Genomic DNA, 21,935 nt, shown 5'->3' with positions numbered 1-21,935 from the left:
GGGGGAGTGTTTAGATTCCACCACAAACCAGGCAAGGGGAACAAATCTTTGGTATCAGGTGTGATTCTCAAATCACGAAAAACTCGAAAACTCAAGTGAGGTAGCCTATATTTTTTTGGGTCTCACTACAAACGTCCTTTTTTTTCACGCTCGGGGGCCAGTCGCTCGTCGAAAGCTTCCTTGTCCTTGGGGTGCTCTTTTTTTTTTTTTAGCCAAGGTCAGGCCCCCGTTTATTACCTTTCTTTTTTTTTCTGGCGTGGCTTCTCAGCCCTTAAATACTCCACAGAATCAGGTACAGAAATCCACTGTCTTCGCCCTCCATCGTCTGTTAGCATCAACACGTCACGACAAAGACAAGACAGGATGGGGGGGGGAAATAGGGGGCGCTTGGAGGGGGGTGGGCACTGGGCGGAGAGAGAAATATATATATATTTGCTTCCCTTCCCTTTCGCACCCTCTCTTCCTCCTTTGGCAAAACACACCTCGGCATTTGCTACATTCCCCTCCTTCCAGACATGGTTCCGTCTTCTGTTTTGGTTGGTTCAACCATCTCTCCCCCTGGTGGTCACACCCCCTCAATAGCCTAGATTGGGGCATAATCTTGGGGGGTGGGGTGGGTTTCTGGTTAAAGTTATTTTCCTCTTCTTTTTAAAGTCCATCCTCCTTTCGAATTAAATAATATTATCCGATGGTGTGGCTTTCCTTCTCCTCCTCCTCCTCCTCATTCCAGAAGTCGCCTAACCGTGGATTTAACACTTCGCCTTCAACGTAAAGTCAACAGGGGAAGGGAAAAAAACTCCACACAGATGGTGCTATTTTTACCCGCATCAATTTGGTATTGTCCCATTAAAAATCAAAAATCAAAAGACACACAGACACACAAAGAACCCCACATTTACTGGGGAGGTGGCGAGGGTGAGATTCTCTTGCCCCCCAGGCCTTCTCAACTTCCTCTCCTCCAGGCCTTTGGGTTCAAACGTTTGGGAAGCTTGGTTCGTGAAAGTGTCCCTCGTCCGCCATTGTCTCGTTTTATTTTGCCTTTGCAAGTCACTCATGACTCATGGTGCCGGCCCCTGTTGAAGACAACACTCCTTCCAGGAATGAAGAAGAGAATTGTGGTGTATCTATCTTTTTTCTTTCTTTCTTTCTTTTTTAAGGCAGGCTGTTGATTGGCACACATACACCCATGCACACACTCAAAAATAGTCAGTTATCTTTCATACGTTGCCAGAGATCCCTTTTTTTTTTTTTTGAGCTTGTTGTAGAGTTTCTTTTTCCAGGGTTTTGAATGGGGACGGGGTGGGTGGGAAAGAGGATTGCATTTCTCGCCACCCACCATGTATAGATCTGTCCTTAAATATATCTCTATCTCTGTTTTAGCAAGCAGATTCGCAATTCGGGCCCCTGTCCACCCTGAGGCCCCTGTTCCTATCCTATCGGTCATTTCTAATTCCTCACCTCTCTCTGTTGATAGCACAGGCAAGGAAAAGAGGATATAGGGGGCGGGGGGCTTGTGGGTACTCTGTGAGGAGATGGACAGAATCAATCCAGTCTGGGGGCTGTCTTCTGGAAGGGAAACCAAGGTCAAGACAGAAGGCGAGCTGCCGGTCCAGCGTCCGGGAAAAAGAGCGAAAATCCTGTCATCTCCTTTCCTTTGGTTTCATTAAAGCTTTTTCTTTCTCTCTCTCTCTTTTTCTTTTAAATACCCGAATTATGTACCTAAAATGTGCTTCGTGACCCGCTTATTTTCTCTCTCTCTCGAAGTGACGCAGTGCAACTTAGCTTTAGTTGATTCCAGGGGGAGGAGGAAGGGGTATTTTTCGGATGAGTTGCTACTCCCCCCCCCCTTCCACACTTTGGCTTGGAATTCCTTTGAGAGGAATCGTTGATAGAACAAGAACAAGAAGTCTTCTCTTCGGCTCATTCTCCTACACTTTTTGGTTGCTCTGTCTTTTTTTTCCCTTTTGGTGGATGTGAATCATGTTGTTGTGCAGTTGGCCATGAGTTAGGGTATCTATTCGTGGAGGGGTTGGTTTGGAGAGTGACGCCTTCTGTTCATGAGCTGCGTAGACAATGGGATGCAAGGAAGGGTGTTGAGCAGGTGAGCGGGGAACAAATGTGCGTGAGGACAGAATGGCAATGTTTGGTGATGCTTGCAAAGATGGTTCTCCATGCTTTCCCCTTGTTTATCCTACAAATGCCATGCTCCTGACTGGTTTTATCATCATCATCATCATCATGATTATTTTTAAAAACTTTCTCAGCCCCCTCATGCATTTTTGGTTTGCAAACTGAGAGACACCCCATAAACGCCATTCATACATTCCACCATTGATTCCACTTGCCATTGCCTAGGATGCAACAGCTTGTCCCCAAACGAATTGCAAACCATTCCCATGCGACACAGTCGCTTGCCTTTCCCCCCACACACACATCCAAAAGGGCTGTTATCAGCTTCGCGACAATGGCCCTCGTTTGAAATGGAGCTGGGGGGGGAGGAAGGGCAAGAGGTCTGGAAACTTGGGGGCTCAGCTGTGTCCTAGAATGCAAGACCATTGCTGGTGCCAAGGTAGCCATGGCAGGAAAATAGAAATCTACCTAATACTGAGTCAGACCATAGGTCCATTTAGCTCAGCACTGTCTACACTGACTGGCAGCAGCTCTCCAGGGATTTCAGGCTGGGGATTTCCCCCAGCCATACCTGCAGTTGCCTGGCATTTATTTATTTCTTCGCATGCAAAGCAAATGCTTTACTACTGAAAGGTGAATGGTCTAGGGGTTGAAACCCAGGGACAGGGGAAAGGCAGAAGGAAGGTGTACCAGTTTGACAGGGTTACATGGATACTTGCCCTCCCAACAATTGCCCAGTGCTGGGCTGTGTTTAAGGCATCCAGCACACACTCAGTTGGCCAAGGCACCCACCGACCCTCAGCGATATGGCTTTCGCCTCCCCCATAACGGGAACTTCAAAACAGACTACCTTGAGAACATATGCAATTAAATCAGCCCCTTAACCCCCTTGCCCAGCCATCAGAATGGCACAACACCCTCTGAGCTGGGTGCTTGTTTGTTTGTTTGTTTGTTTATGGGGCAAATGGCGCCTCTCACCTAAGCCAAAGATTTTGGGGGCTGCTTGGGAGATGGCGCCAAGCAAGTGCCCCTCTGCAAATCAGCCGCCAGCTTTTAGGCAAGGGCTCTTGTGCATCTAAGACGCATGGATGCTCCCAGAGGTCTAGCAGCATTCCAATTGCACCTGGTGCTGTGTTTGAGGTATGAGTGGCGCATGGCTCAAGGTGTGTGCATGGCGGTGAGGAGAAGGAGAGCCGGCATGGAGAAGGCGATGATGAGCTTTCTGGCTGCTGTGTGGAGTTGGACAGGGCGGAGGGGGGGGGAGATGTAGGGAGCAGGTGAGAAGGAGGAGGAGGAGATCATGCTTTGGAAAAAGTGCTTGTAGATGAAGAGGGAACCCCGGGGTTGGCTCCTGGGTCTTCCTGCCAACGGTTCATGCACCTCCGGCGAGCGTTCATGAAGAAGTTGCTGACGGTGTTCAGTTCCAGGCCCAGCTGCTGTGATATGGTCATCTGCATCTCCTTGGAAGGCCGCTTGTTCTCCTTGAAGATGGCGATCAGGGTGCGGCGCTGGAGGTCCGTGAAGACGAGGCGCTGCTTCTTCGGCTGCAGGTTCCGGTCCTTCTGCTGCTCCTGCTCTTTACGTTTGCATGCTAGATGTCGTTGGAGGAGGAAGCAGGGAGGGGGAGAGGAGGAGACAAAAGAACACAGCCATCAAACGGATGCAGGACAATGCTTCTTCCAACTTTTCTGGGGGCCCTCCCCCCATACAGATGGCAACAACTCTGCTCTGACCCTTCCCCTGGCAAGAGGGCACCTCCCTCCCCCCCCAAAATACATTGGCTCTTCTGTGGTCCTTCATTAAGGCTACAGTGGAACCTCGGTTTTCAGACGTCTCGGAAGTCAAACACTTCAGCTTTCGAACGCCGGAGATACTGGAAGTAACTGCGGTTTCCGAACGCTTTTCTGAAGTTGAACGTGACACGCGGCTTCCGTTTTGAGTTTCCCGTAAGTAAATGCTTCCGGAACTAACTTGCTTCAGTTTTTGAACGTTTCGGAAGTCGAACGGTTTCCCGGTACGGATCACATTCGAAAACCGAGGTTCCAATGTATCTGTGTTTTGTATTCTCCCCCCCCTTTCTTTCTTTTTTTTATAAAAAGATTCACCCAGTTTTTCCCAATTTCTGCACCCTTCGTCTACAGAGGGTGCAAATCTCACATTTGGACAAAGCCTCCTGCTTCTTTTGCAGGAACTAGGGAACTAGGCGCCAACCTTGCTCAGCAGCCCATACCATTTAACAATCCAACCCTCTTCTCGGAGATCTCTGGGAATTGTAGTTCTGTGAGGGGAATGGGGGAGATCCTGATAAACTCTCAGCACCCTTAAACAAACTGCAGTCCCCAGGATTCGTTGCAGGAGGAGGCCACGGCTGCTAAAGTGATATTATAAAGGTAAAGGGACCCCTGACCATTAGGTCCAGTCGTGACCGACTCTGGGGTTGCGTGCTCATCTCGCATTATTGGCCGAGGGAGCCGGCGTACAGCTTCCAGGTCATGTGGCCAGCATGACAAAGCCGCTTCTGGCAAACCAGAGCAGCACATGGAAACGCCTTCCCGCTGTAGCGGTTCCTATTTATCTACTTGCATTTTGACGTGCTTTCGAACTGCTAGGTTGGCAGGAGCTGGGACCGAGGAACGGGAGCTCACCCCGTCACAGGGATTCGAACCGCTGACCTTCTGATCAGCAAGCCCTAGGCTCAGTGGTTTAACCCACAGAGCTACTTGGGTCCCTAAAGTGATATTATATAGTGCTTTAAATAGCAGTTGGAAGCAACCTTCAAGGCTTCTCTATTCCAACCGCCCTGCAATGCAGGAGCCACCCCTAAGGAGTCCCCGGCAGACGGCCAACCAATCTCCGTCTTAAGACCTCCAAGGTTGGAGAGCCCGCCATCTTCCTCTCTGTCTGTCCCTAAGGTTTAGCTGGAATAATCCTGGCTTATCATTTGAATCCACTGGTTGCTCCGTCTTCCAAGTGACAGCCCCTTCAGATATTGAAAGGTGGCTATCATATCCGTCTTCTCTTCGCCAGGCTAAACGTACCCACCTCCCTCCGCCATTCCTTAGGACTTGTTTTCCAGACCTCTCTGGTGCGCGGTGGTGATGTGTCCTCTGTCTCCAAGCATCATTATCAAATTTCAATTATTAGTATGAATTTTAATTATTAGTATTTTTCTCTCTCTCCTCTCTCTCTCTCTTCCTTTTTTTTAAAGACTGGGCGAAGCTTTGGGTGTTTCTCAATCCAAAAAAAACCCAGCAGAGGAATTAAAAAACCTACCCTATGACCATCAGATGCTTGCAAGGAAAACAAATGAAAGATATAAACCTTTTTGGCACATCAACAGGTAATATTTACTCATTATTTAAAAGTCATCTTTTTAAAAGTCATTTTTTTAATTAAAAAAACACACACACGAAAATTTCAGAAAGCTTAAAAATGAAAGGGGGGGAAACAAGATTGGCAAAATTAGACATTGGGTCAAAGCATTTGCGACAGGCAAAACCGCCCTCCACCAATTCCTTCATCCCTTCTTCCCAGCCTACAACCCCCCCCCCAGCAGCTTCCCATCAACTCACAAAATTGATTTGGTCCTTGGTCTTCCATGTATACATTGGCATCATCAGTGTTCCCCAACCTGGGGACATGTGGCTCCCTGGGGGGCCCCCAGAATATTCCAAGGGGGCCACAGGTGAAAATGTGCAATGGGGGAGCTCACAGCATGCTAGGGGGCCACAGAAGGAAGTGAGAAGTGAAGAGGGGAAACATTATTTTAAAAAAAGTCCTGATTGGCTGGTTATCCACTTGGCGACCCACCAAGACCTAGTGCTCCATTTTTTTGCCACTTCCTTGGAGCAGTCCTGGTTTGTTTCTGGCAGGAGAGGGTGATCGCCGAGGCCCCCGTTTTGACCAGTAGAGCCTGTGATCCAGGACCCCCCAGGTCAGGTAAGTGTGGCTGGTGGGGTGGCAATAGGTAGGGCTGAGCGAGCCAGAGCTGCTTGTTGCTGCTGTCAGTGCTGGGCCCCGGGGGCAGCCTGGGCCTGACTCTGCAAGGCACAGAGAGCAATCCACCCCAGCGCCTACTGGATCACGGCCTTTGGATGTTGCCAGGGGGCGCAGGGCCCGCCGGGAGCGTCAGCCCAGCTCTACAAGGCACGGGTGAAACCTACCCCAGTGCCTAGCCAAGTGGGGTTGTCTGTGTTGGGTTTCTTGAATAATCGAAGTTGCTTTTGAGCCGGTCTAATGTCAATACTGTCTGTTTAAGAAAAACAGGTGCCGGTAATTTCTGTTTAATTGCTCACAGGTGTGGGCTCTACTCCATGTATATAAGGCTCTGTTGGAAAGCATTTCATGTGGGAGTTGTGTGGGAGGTTTGGAATGTGGGTATGTAAAGTTGCTGGGAGAGGGAGCGTTTATCTTTAGTTTAAAGTCTCTTCTGAGTCAGTTTGTTTTTCTGTTAGAGAAAGCCAACCTTTTGTTTTTTACTTCTGTATACTTTAAGCAGGTCTACTGCTAGTCAGGGGTTTCATGCTAGGTTCAAACTCTTGGTGGTGTATTTTAGCCAAGTCAACTTCTGTTTGCGTATTTTGTTTTTCTATAAAACTCTGCGTGAAGCGTACTTTGAAGGGCCACTGGGAAACTGGGGTGTATGGTTTATGTTAGCACTCTTAATACCCAGTGATCCCCAATATTATTTCCTAATAGTCTGCAGTCAGAGACTGGGCAGAGGAGGGAAGGTGGGTGCCTCCTCCTGCTCCTCAGCCTGGCCCTTCCAGAGAAGGAGGAGACAGTTCAGAATTACAACAGGGGTTGGAGGGGAGGTCACAGCTTAGAGGCAGGTGGGGGGGGGGAAAGCTGGGGATAAAGGGAGAGGAGGAGGAGGAGGAAGCAGCAGGAGGGTGACAGCTCAGACTCAGGGTCTTTAGAGAGCATTCCAGACCCCCCCCCCAGAACACGGCATGCCTTGGAAGTAGGTGAGCAAAGAGCTCAAAGGCAGACGGCACGTCCCGTAGTGATGACTCGTGAGGAAGAGAGAGGGGTGGAGATTCACTCGGCCAAGGCCGGGCTCAGGGCACCTAACACTAGATATAAAACAGCTGATTAAAATACAACTTAAGATTAAATACATTAAAATTAAAATTAAAATGTAGCCTCATACGGAAAGGAAAGGAAAATGGGGAAATGGGGGAATGGATCAGGTTGGCTCCAGGCCAAATGCCAGGCAGAGCAACTGTGTCTTACAGGCCCTGCGGAAAGAAATCAGGTCCCGCAGGGCCCTGCTCTCAGGAGACAGAGCATTCCAGCAGGTCGGGGCCAGCGTTGAGGAGGCCCTGGTTCTAGTTGAAGCTCATCTGATTTCTTTCGAGCCCAGGACCTCTAAGGTGTTACTATTTATGGACCTTAAGGTCCTCTGCAGGGCATACCGGGAGAGACAGTCCCGTAAGTACGAGGGTCCTAGGCCTTGGGCAAAAGCCCAAAACTAACCCTTTCGCACCACATATACTGAAGCAGCTGTGGAGGTGAAACATAGGCAGGGTTTTCCCCAAGATGATTCCTACAGTTCAACCAGGGGCCTTCCGCGTGTAAGCCATGGAAAGATGGGGCTTGGGACAATGATTCCCTCTAGGCCCAGTGTTGCCTAATCTTGATGGACAGCCCAGGTCTTCGTGTGCCCAGGGTCCAGCAGCGACCGGGATATTGAGTCACTGGCTGAGAATATAGACCAGCCTCCTGGCTCTGAGCAATGGAAACTGAGGCTGACTGGCAGGCTGCCCACCGAATCAGCAAGAACAAGCACCCCTTGGAGGTCTCCGTGGTGCTGAAATGCCCGACTTGTCTTGCTGCTCCTTGGGGCCAGAACAGGAGGTGCCAACCCTCCAAGCTGTAGGCTTCCTGAGATGTTTCTTGCCAAAGATCAGACTTAGAACATTCTGCATGCAAAGCTTGTATTCTGCCACTGAGCTATGGGTGCTCCTGGTGTACAAGGGTTATATGTGGCTATGGGCTCGCCTCTGGAGAGCGTGGGTCCAGTGGCCTGTTGTGAGGAGGAGGCCCTGCACTTTAAAAATTTACCACTGCCTGTGCTCAAGAGCCCTTTTCATGGCCATGCCTAGGTGCCAGAATCAAGCCCTAGCCCAGGCAAACCATTTCAGCCTTTTACATTTTTAGTATTTATTAAATTAATATACCACCCTTCATCAAAAGATCTTAAGGCAGTTCACGGAATAAAATGCAAGCTAAAGCACAAGCAAATAAAGGAATACAACAAACCCACCCCCTTTCCCACAGACATATTTAAAAGGCGGTAGGAATATTGATTAGCCGGGTTGGAGAGGAACATTTTCTCCTGGCACCTGAAAATATATAATGAAGGAAACCAGGCGAACCTTCTGAACATGTGCAGAGTGCCTGCCCTTTTACGAAACCGCCACCCTTCCTCATGGAGTTACTCGCTGGACAGAGTGAATCCCAACATCTCTCATCTTAAGCACAGATACCAGTAAATCTCAAATAAATTCTCCCCTTCCTTTTGGAGGGGGGGGGTCTCTCTCCAAGAAGAAAGCTTAACAGGTCCCTTTGCAATTCAATATAATTACAGCTCAGCAGAGCAGGAATCAATAGCTGCTGTAGTCGGATCTATACACAAGAGCATCACCAAAGCCTCTGTTCATATTTCTCATTCTTTGTGGATCATTGTCTAGGCAGCCTTGGTCTAGCCATTCACAGGCTCCAGGGGGCATTTGTGTTGAAGGCCACTATGTTCCTCTGCTCCACAGACTCGCCGGGGGCCTCCCCTCCTTGGCAAAAGGTAGGATTAAATAAAACGGCGAAGCTACACTTACGGCCCCAGCTGCATGCGATTCTACTTAGAGTAGACTGATTAAAAACAAGGGTGACCCTGGGCCCAGGAATTTCAGTGGGTCTGCTGCTGCAAATAGGACTTGGTTGGCTACAGCCTAATATCTAAAAGAAAAGAAAAGCTTAATCTAGCGCCAGTTTCTCCACTGTACCCCTAAATGGATCTGTTTATCCTCAGCCCCCTTTGCAATGCAACCTGTAATTTTCTGCCCTGCACACAGACACACACTCGCATGCATGCGCAATGCGCATGGCTATTATACAAGCGCTGGTGACTTAGGCAAACGACAAAAGGTTGGCGCTAGGAGGAGGGCTGGCTCTGGTTGTTAGTGGGGGAAATGTTATCAAGAGGGGTTCTTTTCCCGTTCCATGTGTTGACAGCAACGACACAGCGGTTTTTGCACAAGGGCGAAGACTCCTGCAAGCAATGGGGGTGCCTGGCAGATCAATGACCGCGAGCCCGAGGCCCGGTCATAGAATCGTAGAACTGTAGACTTGGAAGACACACACACACGGGGTCATTTAGACCCTGCAATGCAGGAATCACAGCTAGAAAATGCTCTGACGTAAATGCAGGGGTTTGGACTAAATAATAATAATAATAGTAATAATAATAGGTAAAGGACCCCTGGGTGGTTAAGTCCAGTCAAAGGCGACTATGGGGTTGTGGCGCTCCCTCAGGCCAAGGGAGCCAGCGTTTGCCCACAGACAGCTTTCTGGGTCATGTGGCCAGCAGGACTCAACCGCTTCTGGCACAACGGGACAGAAGTGCGTGACAGAGACCAGAGCGCACAGAAACACCATTTTCCTTCCTGCCACAGCGGTACCTATTTATCTACTTGCACTGGCATGCTTTCAAACTGCTAGGTTGGCAGGAGCTTGGTTAGAGTGACGGGAGCTCACTCCATCGCAGGGATTCGAACCGCTGACCTGACGTCAAGAGGGATTCCTGTAAGCCCATCTCAGTTGAAAGCATTCTGAGCCGCCACAACCCTGTTGCAATGTATTCTGCTGGCCACCAGGTGGCACTATGGCTTCATCTGCAAACTAGGCCCTTTTGCTCAGAGCCATTCACAAACTGACCTCTCAAAATCCACCAGCCAGAAAAAATTGGGAAAACAGAGGTGTGAGTAACAATTTCACCTGATTTCTCCAGGATTGAGGAGAAATTCTCAGACAGTTTCTCAGGGTCAGGGCTCACCATTGGGAGTGCGGTAGATGCACAGATTATTTTCCCTTCCCACCCTAAGAATTCTTATTTTTTGCTACATGGGTGCATTTTTTTAAAAAAATTGCAGTCGTGTTGTTAGCTATCACAATACTTGGGGGATAAGGTTGTTCTGGGCCGCCGTTTTCGGGCGAGAGGCTAGGATAGCAGGTGTCTCACAGCAGAGAAAAAACAGAGAAAGTTCTTCAAAGTGGCCTTCTCACCCCCCCCGGGGGGGGGGGTATGTGAGAACCAGGAACATCTCAGCAGGGGGGGGGAATATCTCCTGAGAAATTGCAGCTCAGTTCCACTCCCTCTCTCTTTTCCTCATACGCGAAGAAAAACTATACATAACAAACAGCTCCCCTAATTTGGCGCCAGTGGAAATGTAATTTTGGTATTCCAAGAGAAAGAAATGCAAGTCGATCCATACAAAGGATGTCATAGGAAAGGAACATCAAATTCCCCGTTGGGTCAGCTCCAGGGTCCCACAGCTTAGCACCTAGTCTTTAACACGCAGTTATGTGGGAATGTTCAGGGAGGCAGGAGAGGATATATTGTTTATTAATGTCCTTCCTAACTTGCATTTGCAAGTTCCTTTACTTGGCAGAGTTTATATTCCCCTTTTACACACACAGCAGATACATAGCTGTCAAGTTTTCCCTTTTCCTGCGAGGAAGCCTATTCAGCATAAGGGAATTTCCCCTTAAAAAAGGGATGACAGCTATGAGCAGATAGCTGGTTGCAGGCTCGTGTAAGCCTCTCACTATCATACAATTCAGTATTGAATTGTATGTTCCTGGTAAGTCCCCTTTTTAATTCCTCTTAAAAAGAATAAAGACGCGGCAATCTTATTCAAAGTCAGTAAAAGAAGTTTACTTACATCAGTTCACAGTTGGGTCCCTGAAGGCAGACTTAGTTAAAAAGTATATACATGTGGGTCTGTCTTATATGGAGTTTGTCCCTTTGTCCTCTGTTGCCAACAGAGTATCTCTAGCTAAAAAGCTGCTCCAGCGATGATAGGAAGTCAAAAAGAAGCGAGAGAGAGATATGGCTGCATGCCTTGCGCTTTTGTTACCTGCACAGGTAAGGCCACGCCCACCTATAGTCACATGCAAGAGGAAGGATGCTCCAGGCTAAGAGGAAACAGGAAGCTTTCGATTGGCTGCAACAAACACCCCCTTTTCATGTCCACTCTAGGCAAAAAAGGAAAGTTGTAACTTGACCGCTACTTATGTTTCACATCCCACAAGTTACACCTAGGCATATTTGGGGACAGGGGCATCTTTCCCATAGAGGCAAGTGGTGCAGGGCGCCAGGGCGCCAAGTTCTGGAGGGCGCCAGGGAAGAGGTGGAGGTTAGACGTGGCGCCTCTCGGCATCAGCTCGCCACCCTCGCCCGCCTCGCTGAAGCAGGGCTGCGCCCGGAGCCTCCGCCTCTTCTCCGCCAGAGGAACTGCCCTCCAGCCCTGCAAAGCTGCCGGCAGCGCCGTAAAAAGGTCAGCAACTCTGGTAAATGGGGGGGAGGGGTGCTGGAGGGATATTTGCACCACAGCGCCGGATATACTTAAGACAGCCCTGTTTGGGGACTTGATGGGGTTAGGAAAAAGTCATAGAAGACCAATGCAGCTCTCCTTCATGAAGCTACTTAACCAGAGGGTGGCAACAAAGCTTTTCTGTGGCGGTTCCCCCTTTGTGGAATGCTTTCCCCAGGAAGGCACGCCTGCGGCCTTCATATATATATATATATATCTTATTTAACTTATTTAACTGCTTATTTAACTTATATGCAGAATTCATCATGCGAAAGGCTGGACTAGATGAATCCCAAACCGGAATTAAGATTGCCGGAAGAAATATCAACAACCTCAGATATGCAGATGACACAACCTTGATGGCAGAAAGTGAGGAGGAATTAAAGAACCTTTTAATGAGGGTGAAAGAGGAGAGCGCAAAATATGGTCTGAAGCTCAACATCAAAAAAACCAAGATCATGGCCACTGGTCCCATCACCTCCTGGCAAATAGAAGGGGAAGAAATGGAGGCAGTGAGAGATTTTACTTTCTTGGGCTCCTTGATCACTGCAGATGGTGACAGCAGTCACGAAATTAAAAGATGCCTGCTTCTTGGGAGAAAAGCAATGACAAACCTAGACAGCATCTTAAAAAGCAGAGACATCACCTTGCCTACAAAGGTCCGTATAGTTAAAGCTATGGTTTTCCCAGTAGTGATGTATGGAAGTGAGAGCTGGACCATAAAGAAGGCTGATCGCCGAAGGAGGAGTCCCATGGACTGCCTGGCGTGCTATGGTCCATGGGGTCACAAAGAGTCGGACACGACTAAACGACTAAACAACAACAACTCTCTCTCTCTCTCTCTCTCTCTCTCTCTCTCTCTCTCTCTCTATATATATATATATATATATATATGAGCTGTACTAGCGTTGCTGTGGCTGAGTCTAAGATTGGATGTGAATTTTGTTGGCAGGTAAGACACAGACAGCAGGGTTGTCTTGAACATAGAGAAGTCCCCCCAAAAAGACCCCGGCTGTCTTCGTCGGAGCAGGAGTCACCCAGCAGCCACTCCCATTGACCTGGCACCCTGACCTCTCCCTCTCCCTCCCCCTCGCATACCGCATGTTCCCGGCAGTACTGCATACTCCCGCCGGGGTCCGCCGGGGGAAGGGGCAGGATCCAGCCGCCGCCCTCGGAGAAGGAGTCGCCGGGCAGTCGTTCCCAGCAGCCTCTGCCTGCTAATGTCAGGATCTGGCCCCTGCCTTCAGAGTAGCCACCGGGGAGTCACTCACAGCAGCCTCTGCTCGGTGATGCATTTAGTATAGTGTGTGTTCCTTTGACGCCCAGCAGATGGCGCTCTGTTTGCGAAAAATAGGGTTTTACCTGCCACAGGTGTGACACCTGTACAATCTAAGTATATGCAAACACTCCTGTATGCACATGCAACGTTGTGTCCAAATTTCAACGCAATCGGTCAAGCACTTTCGGAGATCTTTGGTCACCCACAAACGGACAATTACATTTTTATTTATATACCTAGATTTTTAGGCAACAGGCGAAACATTCATTTTCAGCTTAGACCTTTGGCTGATTAGCATTCTACAAATCTACGACCTTTAAAATATGTCTGCGGGGAGGGTGGGGTTATTTCACTGTTTCGTTTTCCTTATTTCCTTGTTTTTAATCCTGTGTTTTATTTTCTGTGGCAGTATACTGTACAATCAAAATAAACAAATAATGTCTGAAAGCTCTCCTCCTAAAGTTCAGTTGGAATCTCCTTTCCTGTAATTTGAAGCCTGGAATCTCCTTTCCTGCAATTTGGTCCTACCGTCCAGAGCAGGGGGGGAAACAAGCTCGCTCCATCCTCCATGTGATCGTCCTTCAAATATTGATGATTCATTCTACACAAGAGGCTTCCCTGCACGCGACAGGAGCAAGCCACACACACCCGCAATCTCTGGACTGTCTTCAAGGGCAGCCCCACATACAATGCATTGCAGTAATCTAAGCCGTTGTGCAACAGAGTCGCTGGTGGGTCTGCAGTGGGTCGCAAGAGGAACTTACAAGATATTTGGGGGCTCTGCTGCAGACTCTCCAAATGTCCCAGTTTTCCAGAGACAGTCCCAGATTTACAGAAGCCGTCCCTGTTTCTGATCACGGAATGTCCTGCTTTTCCTTAGGACATCCCTATTTTCACAGGAGAAATGTTGGAGGGGATGGAATAGGACGTCCCTATTTTCACAGGGACAAAGATGGAGCAGCCAAAGATGGAGAAGCTCTATACAGTCAGCAAAAACAAGACCTGGAGCTGACTGTAACTCAGATCATCAGCTTCTTATAGCAAAATTCCAGCTTAAACTGAAGAAAGTAGGAAAAACCACTGGGCCAGTAAGATACAATCTGAATCAAATCCCTTATGAATACACAGTGGAAGTGAGGAACAGGTTTAAGGATTTAGATTTGGTGGACAGAGTGCCTGAAGAACTATGGATGGAGGCTCGTAACATTATACAGGAGGCAGCAATGAAAACCATCCCAAGGAAAAGGAAATGCAAGAAAGCAAAATGGCTGTCCAACGAGGCCTTACAAATAGCGGAGGAGAGGAGGCAAGCAAAATGCAAGGGAGATAGGGAAAGATACAGGAAACTGAATGCAGATTTCCAAAAAACAGCAAGGAGAGACAAGAGGGTCTTCTTAAATGAGCAATGCAAAGAAATAGAGGAAAACAATAGAATGGGGAAAACCAGAGATCTGTTCAAGAAAATTGGAGATATGAAAGGAACATTTCGTACAAAGATTACCATAATCAAGGACAAAAGTGGTAAGGACCTAACAGAAGCAGAAGACATCAAGAAGAGGTGGCAAGAATACACAGAGGAATTATACCAGAAAGATATGGAGGTCTCGTACACCCCAGGTAGTGTGGTTGCTGACCTTGAGCCAGACATCTTGGAGAGTGAAGTCAAATGGGCCTTAGAAAGCACTGCTAATAACAAGGCCAGTGGAAGTGATGATATTCCAGCTGAACTATTTAAAATTTTAAAAGATGATGCTGTTAAGGTGCTACACCCAATATGCCAGCAAGTTTGGAAAACTCAGCAATGGCCAGAGGATTGGAGAAGATCAGTCTACATCCCGATTCCAAAGAAGGGCAGTGCCAAAGAATGCTCCAACTACCGCACAATTGCGCTCATTTCACACGCTAGCAAGGTTATGCTTAAAATTCTACAAGGCAGGCTTAGGCAGTATGTGGACCGAGAACTCCCAGAAGTACAAGCTGGATTTCGAAGGGGCAGAGGAACCAGAGACCAAATAGCAAACATGCGCTGGATTATGGAGAAAGCTAGAGAGTTCCAGAAAAACGTCTACTTCTGCTTCATTGACTATGCAAAAGCCTTTGACTGTGTCGACCACAGCAAACTATGGCAAGTTCTTAAAGAAATGGGAGTGCCTGATCACCTCATCTGTCTCCTGAGAAATCTCTATGTGGGACAAGAAGCTACAGTTAGAACTGGATATGGAACAACTGATTGGTTCAAAATTGGGAAAGGAGTACGACAAGGTTGTATATTGTCTCCCTGCTTATTTAACTTATATGCAGAATTCATCATGCGAAAGGCTGGACTAGATGAATCCCAAGCCGGAATTAAGATTGCTGGAAGAAATATCAACAACCTCAGATATGCAGATGACACAACCTTGATGGCAGAAAGCGAGGAGGAATTAAAGAACCTTTTAATGAGGGTGAAAGAGGAGAGCGCAAAATATGGCCTGAAGCTCAACATCAAAAAAACCAAGATCATGGCCACTGGTCCCATCACCTCCTGGCAAATAGAAGGGGAAGAAATGGAGGCAGTGAGAGATTTTACTTTCTTGGGCTCCTTGATCACTGCAGATGGTGACAGCAGTCACGAAATTAAAAGACGCCTGCTTCTTGGGAGAAAAGCAATGACAAACCTAGACAGCATCTTAAAAAGCAGAGACATCACCTTGCCGACAAAGGTCCGTATAGTTAAAGCTATGGTTTTCCCAGTAGTGATGTATGGAAGTGAGAGTTGGACCATAAAGAAGGCTGATCGCCGAAGAATTGATGCTTTTGAATTATGGTGCTGGAGGAGACTCTTGAGAGTCCCATGGACTGCAAGAAGATCAAACCTATCCATTCTTAAGGAAATCAGCCCTGAGTGCTCCCTGGAAGGACAGATCGTGAAGCTGAGGCTCCAATACTTTGGCCACCTCATGAGAAGAGAAGAATCCTTGGAAAAGACCCTGATGTTGGGAAAGATGGAGGGCACTAGGAGAAGGGGACGACAGAGGACGAGATGGTTGGACAGTGTTCTCGAAGCTACGAACATGAGTTTGACCAAACTGCGGGAGGCAGTGCGAGACAGGAGTGCCTGGCGTGCTATGGTCCATGGGGTCACGAAGAGTCGGACACGACTAAACGACTAAACAACAAATTTTCACAGGAGAAATGTTGGAGGGGATGGAATAGGACGTCCCTATTTTCATCGGAGAAATGTTGGAGGGGATGGAATAGGACGTCCCTATTTTCATGGGAGAAATGTTGGAGGGGTGGAATAGGACGTCCCTCTTTTCATAGGAGAAATGTTGGAGGGGATGGAATAGGACATCCCTCTTTTCATAGGAGAAATGTTGGAGGGGTTGGAATAGGACGTCCCAATTTTCATGGGAGAAATGTTGGAGGGGATGGAATAGGACGTCCCTCTTTTCATAGGAGAAATGTCGGAGGGGATGGAATAGGACGTCCCTATTTTCATGGGAGAAATGTTGGAGGGGTTGGAATAAGACGTCCCAATTTTCATGGGAGAAATGTTGGAGGGGATGGAATAGGACGTCCCTTTTTCATCAGAGAAATGTTGGTGGGTATGCTACTGCGGGATAGATAGGTGATAGAACAGTGGTCAGCAAACTTTTTCAGCCATGGGCCAGCCCACTGTCCCTCAGACCTTGAGGGGGAGGGGCAGACTATATTTTGAAGGGTGGGAATGAACGAATTCCTATACCCTCCAAATAACCCAGAGATGCATTTTAAATAAAAGGACACATTCTACTCGTGTAAAAACACGCTGATTCCTGGACCGTCCACGGGCCGGATTTAGAAGGCGATTGGGCTGGATCCGGCCCCCGGGCCTTAGTTTGCCTACCCATGTGATAGAATATCTGGGTTCTCTTCCAGCAACGCTACTTCCTTTTACCAGCCTCTGTTGGAGACAGAGTACTAGGTTAGAGAGACCTGCTAGCCAGGCTTTCACGATTGGTTCATTTAGAGCAGTGGGAGTTGTTTGTGATTGGTATGCAGCCTGCATGCCCTGAGCTACTGTGCTCTCCCAAGCAGACTGTCTGCAGCGACGCAAATTAAATCTTCCTCTGAACTCTGCAAATTAGGATGTTAGACAATACAAAAGGCTCCCGAGCTTTGCCATGGAATCTATTTTCACCTCTCTCTCTTTTTGTGTGTGGGGGGAGAGAACTTAGTCATCTAAGGGAAAGGAAGGAAGGAAGGAAGGAAGGAAGGAAGGAAGGAAGGAAGGAAGGAAGGAAGGAAGGAAGGAAGGAAGGAAGGATTTCTGTAGACAAGTGTGGCGTAATATACACATGGCTGCGTATCCTTCCGCACAATGCATTTTGTATGATACTCAGTGCTGGATTTACCGGTAGGTATAAGCTCCCAAAAAATTAAAGGGGAAAAACACCTGGATGTACATTTCCAAAATATAAGATAAAAAACAAATAAAATAAAACCTACACACAACAACAGTGGTTTGTGTTTTGTAGGCTCCTATGATGTAAGAATTGATGCTTTTGAATTATGGTGCTGGAGGAGACTCTTGAGAGTCCCATGGACTGAAAGAAGACCAAACCTCTCCATTCTGAAGGAAATCAGCCCTGAGTGCTCACTGGAAGGACAGATCCTGAAGCTGAGGCTCCAATACTTTGGCCACCTCGTGAGAAGAGAAGACTCCCTGGAAAAGACCCTGATGTTGGGAAAGATGGAGGGCACAAGGAGAAGGGGACGACAGAGGACGAGATGGCTGGACAGTGTTCTCGAAGATATGAACATGAGTTTGACCAAACTGCGGGAGGCAGTGCAAGACAGGAGTGCCTGGCGTGCTCTGGTCCATGGGGTCACGAAGAGTCAGACACGACTAAACGACTAAACAACAACAACAACAACATGATGTAAGTCATGGGCCCCGCCTGCTAGCCTGCTCCCTAAAATATCACTGCTCTGCTCCTTTCTATATATAGGGTGCCTACATTCTGCAGGTGCAAATGGCTTGAGATACCTATTAGGTCCATCAATGACCCTATAGCATATATTCAACACAAAATAAACAGTGACAATTTGTTGTTGACAAAGGACAGTTGGACATATAAAGGGCCCCATTACCTTCAGTAGCTGAGGGCCGCATCAAACCTAAATTCAGCCCAGGAAGGAAGGAAGGAAGGAAGGAAGGAAGGAAGGAAGGAAGGAAGGAAGGAAGGAAGGAAGGAAGGAAGGAAGGAAGGAAGGAAGGACCAAGAAAAGAGGGATAGAGAAACAGAAGGAGAGAGGAAATGATGAAAGGAGGAAGGGGATATATCTAACCGTTCTCGTTCTCCTTTCTTTTTCTTTCGTAATAATTTTCCATTGCAGTTTCAAAAATTTAACACCTGTGCTTCAATGCATCCTAAATTCACCTTCCCTCAACCTCCTGCCCATTTACCATGGTGTTTTAATTCTCTCCCCTTCTGCTGTTCAGTGCCTTTTATTTTTAAATACCTACACACCTATACTGCATTCTCTAATTCCTTCTAATAGTTCAAATCCTGCTCTCAAGTTCATCACACTATAATATTTCCATAGGAAGCCCCCAAAAGGGCTTCCATTCTTCCACAAAGCAATCATCTTATTTGGGCTGTTAACTTTGCCATTTCTGCATAGTCCGTCTCCTTACTTATCCATTCTTCTTTGGTGGGAACGCCTTCCATTTTTGCACATAGAGCCACGGTTTTCAACCCGTGTGCTGTGGCACCCTGGGGTGCCTTGAATGATGCTCAGAAATGTCGCGGGCAATCCCTCTTTCCTTCCCTCCCTCCTCCGATACCCTCTTGTGTCTCTGCCTCCCAAAGGCTGGCACAGCTGTTTGTTGCAGCAGCCCTGGCTACAACCTCCGTGGGCGAATGGTGCCTCTGGGGCAGGCCAGGAGCTGGGGCAGCCTTGGAGTAAGCAAGCAAGCCAGTGTGGGAGCCTAGCTGGCCAGTCCACCAGCCCTTGCTGTTGGGAATGGACAGACTAGTGGGAGGCCGGGCAGGCAGGAAGCCTTTCCTGTGCTTGTTGTCTGCAATGCCAGCCTGGGAGCTGAGTGCCCGGTGCTGAAGGGGAGCCTTTGTGCCATGCAGGCCTGGCAGCGCCCGTTGCTGCCTCCCCCCCCCCAAGGCAAGCTGCTGGCCTCACATCCACCTTTGTCCGGTCTCCGTTGGGCCACTGAGGCTGGGGGCCTCCTCTTCCCAGGCCCCTGTGGGGCAGTGTGAGGAGGCACCTCTCTTTGGGGCAACTCAGAGACCAGCAGCTGCCCAGAGGCCTCCCAAAGAAAGGGGAGAGAAGAGGGGGCTGAGGGAACTCTCCACAAGGGAGGGTGTTCGAAAAAGGGTGAAGGGCTGACAGCTCTGCAGGGAAGGGGGACATAACTGGGCTCCCGAGCCCCACAGGGGTGCCACAGAAAGGATGCAGTTGTTCAAGGGAGCCGTGGACCCGAAAAGGTTGAGAACCTCTGGTGTAGACAATCCTGTCCGCTGTTGTTCTTTCGTTCTTTTCTTCACTCCCCTTGTTCTCCCTTTCCTCCCTCGCCTCCTTTTCACTCTCAATATCTTCTTCCGAACCAGCCCCAGCTAATGCGACAGGAGCCAATTGCTCCTAATAAACTGCCACAGTAACACAACCTGGCAGAGGAGAGTCTGCAGAGATGCCAGAGGGTACCTGGAGAAGCCGTGTGACAGCTCAATTTGTACCTGGTGTGAAAAGGAGGAGGAGGAGGAGGAGGAGGAGGAGGAGGAGGAGGAGGAGGAGGAGGAGGAGGAGGAGGAGGAGGAGGAGAGAGACAAGAGGAAGGATAGATGGAGATGCACAAGAGGGGAGACAGCCGCTCTAAATGGAAAGAAGCTGGAAAGAACCACTAGGAATAACAGTCACCCATTTTCAGGGACAGATCACAGACCTTCCTACTATTAAAAAAAAATAGTACGGGTGATCAACTAGGTTTTACCCACAGAATCATAGAATTGTACAGCTATACTAATAATTTATTATTTATACATTTATATTTATTATCCCCAGCCACTCTGGGTGGCTCCCAACAGAATAGGAAAAACACGATAAAACATCAAACATTTTTTAAAAACTTCCCTAAACAAGGCTGCCTTCAGATGTCAGGTAGTTGTTTATTTCTTTGACATCTGACGGGAGGGCGTTCCACAGGGCGGGCGCCACCACCGAGAAGGCCCTCTGCCTGGCTCCCTGTAACCTCACTTCTCTCAGGGAGGGAACCGCCAGAAGGCCCTCGGTGCTGGACCTCAGTGTCTGGGCTGGATGATGGGGTGGAGACGCTCCTTCAGGGATACTGGGCCGAGGCCATTTAGGGCTTTCAAGGTCCACACCAACACTTTTAATTGTGCATGGAAATGTGCTGGGAGCCAATGTAGATCTTTCAAGACAGGTGTTATATGGTCTCAGCGGCCGCTTCCAGTCACTAGTCTAGCTGCCGCATTCTGGATTAATTGCAGTTTCCGGGTCACCTTCAAAGGGAGCCCTACGGAAAGCGCATAGCAGTAGTCCAAGCAAGAGATAACCAGAGCATGCACCACTCTGGTGACAGAGTCTGCGGGCGGGTGGGTGGGGGGGTCTTAGCCTGTGTACCAGATGGAGCTGCCCTGGACACAGAATTGACCTGCACCTCCATGGACAGTTGTGCATCCAAAATGACTTGCAGGCTGCGCACCTGGTCCTTCAGAGGCACAGTTGCCCCATTCAGGACCAGGGAGTCCCCCAGACCCGCCTGCCCCCTGCCCCTTCTGTCTTGTCAGGATTCAACCTCAATTTAATTGCAACTTCCGGACCAGCTGCAAAGGGCAGCCCCGCAAAAAGCACATTACAGTAGTCAAGAGCATACCAAGATTTGATTGGGGAGAGGGGGAGAGGGAGAGAGGGAGAGAGAGGGAGAGAGAGAGAGAGAGAGAGAGAGAGAGAGAGAGAGAGAGAGAGAGAGAGAGAGAGAGAGAGAGAGAAGGAGAGAACCCTCCTTCCTTGTATCAAAGATAATGTGCTTCAGGATGGATTGTGCCGTGCTTGGGAACTGGGAAACTTCCTGGCATCGCCCTTTAAAAAATGACCCCCATCTGGAGCTGTTTCTGCTGGCAAAGAACCCATAAATCACAGGAAGGAGCTGATAGATTTCCAATCAAATTTTTCTTCTCACAAGCTGCCTCACTGCAGCTGCAGGACTCCTTCTTCCCCCTCCAACATCATCCCCCCCCCACCTCTGCTGCCTTCCCAACTTCTCTGGACACTCTGGTGGGCGGAGAAGGGGGGGATGGACAACCCAGGATGGTCCATTGATTCCCCTGAACCTGTCGATTTTATTGAAACCCCCAGAAGTAGCTTTGAGAACAAAACAGGTTTGGGCCTGAATGCCTTGATGACAACAAGACTCACTCCTCGTTCCCGTTCGGCTGTGCAGACTCCCTTTTAAAACTTGGTCAACCTACACCCCTGCCATTTATTATTTATTTATTTATTTATTTATTTATTTATACCCCGCCCATCTGGCTGGGTTTCCCCCGCCACTCTGGGCGGCTTGCAACAAATACCAAAACACATTAAAATATCACAGATTAAAAACTTCCCTAAACAGGGCTGCCTTCAGATGTCTTCTAAATGTCATGTAGTTATTTATCTCTTTGACATCTGATGGGAGGGCGTTCCACAGGGCGGGTGCCACCACCGAGAAGGCCCTCTGCCTGGTTCCCTGTAGCTTTGCTTCTCGCAGTGAGGGAACCGCCAGAAGGCTCTCGTAACATTTGTCCTGTAACATTTGTGTTATACACACACACACACACACACACAGAACATGCTCCTTGTAATGGCTTTGTTATCGTTTGTATGGTTGTATGCAGTGCTGTTTTTTGCAGAAAAAAGAGGTGCCAGGTCTCATCACGAACCCTTAAAGACCT

The 21,935-nt window shown here is 48.5% G+C and overlaps 1 protein-coding gene across 1 annotated transcript in view; it reads right to left on the bottom strand.

Moving 5' to 3' along the window:
* Positions 1 to 1,191: 1,191 nt before the first annotated feature.
* ONECUT3 (one cut homeobox 3) overlaps positions 1,192 to 21,935 on the bottom strand; it is a 77,614-nt gene continuing 56,870 nt past the window's right edge. Inside the window, exon 2 of the mRNA XM_035119273.2 lies at positions 1,192 to 3,721. Within this exon, the coding sequence (XP_034975164.1) occupies positions 3,429 to 3,721 (293 nt within the window). The 3' untranslated portion in view covers positions 1,192 to 3,428. The remainder of the gene's footprint in view (positions 3,722 to 21,935) is intronic.

This window comes from Zootoca vivipara, chromosome 6, assembly GCF_963506605.1.
Source record: "Zootoca vivipara chromosome 6, rZooViv1.1, whole genome shotgun sequence".
Lineage (NCBI taxonomy): Eukaryota > Metazoa > Chordata > Lepidosauria > Squamata > Lacertidae > Zootoca > Zootoca vivipara.
Note: the sequence above shows the minus strand (reverse complement) of the source record. Positions and strands in the feature narration are given on the sequence as shown.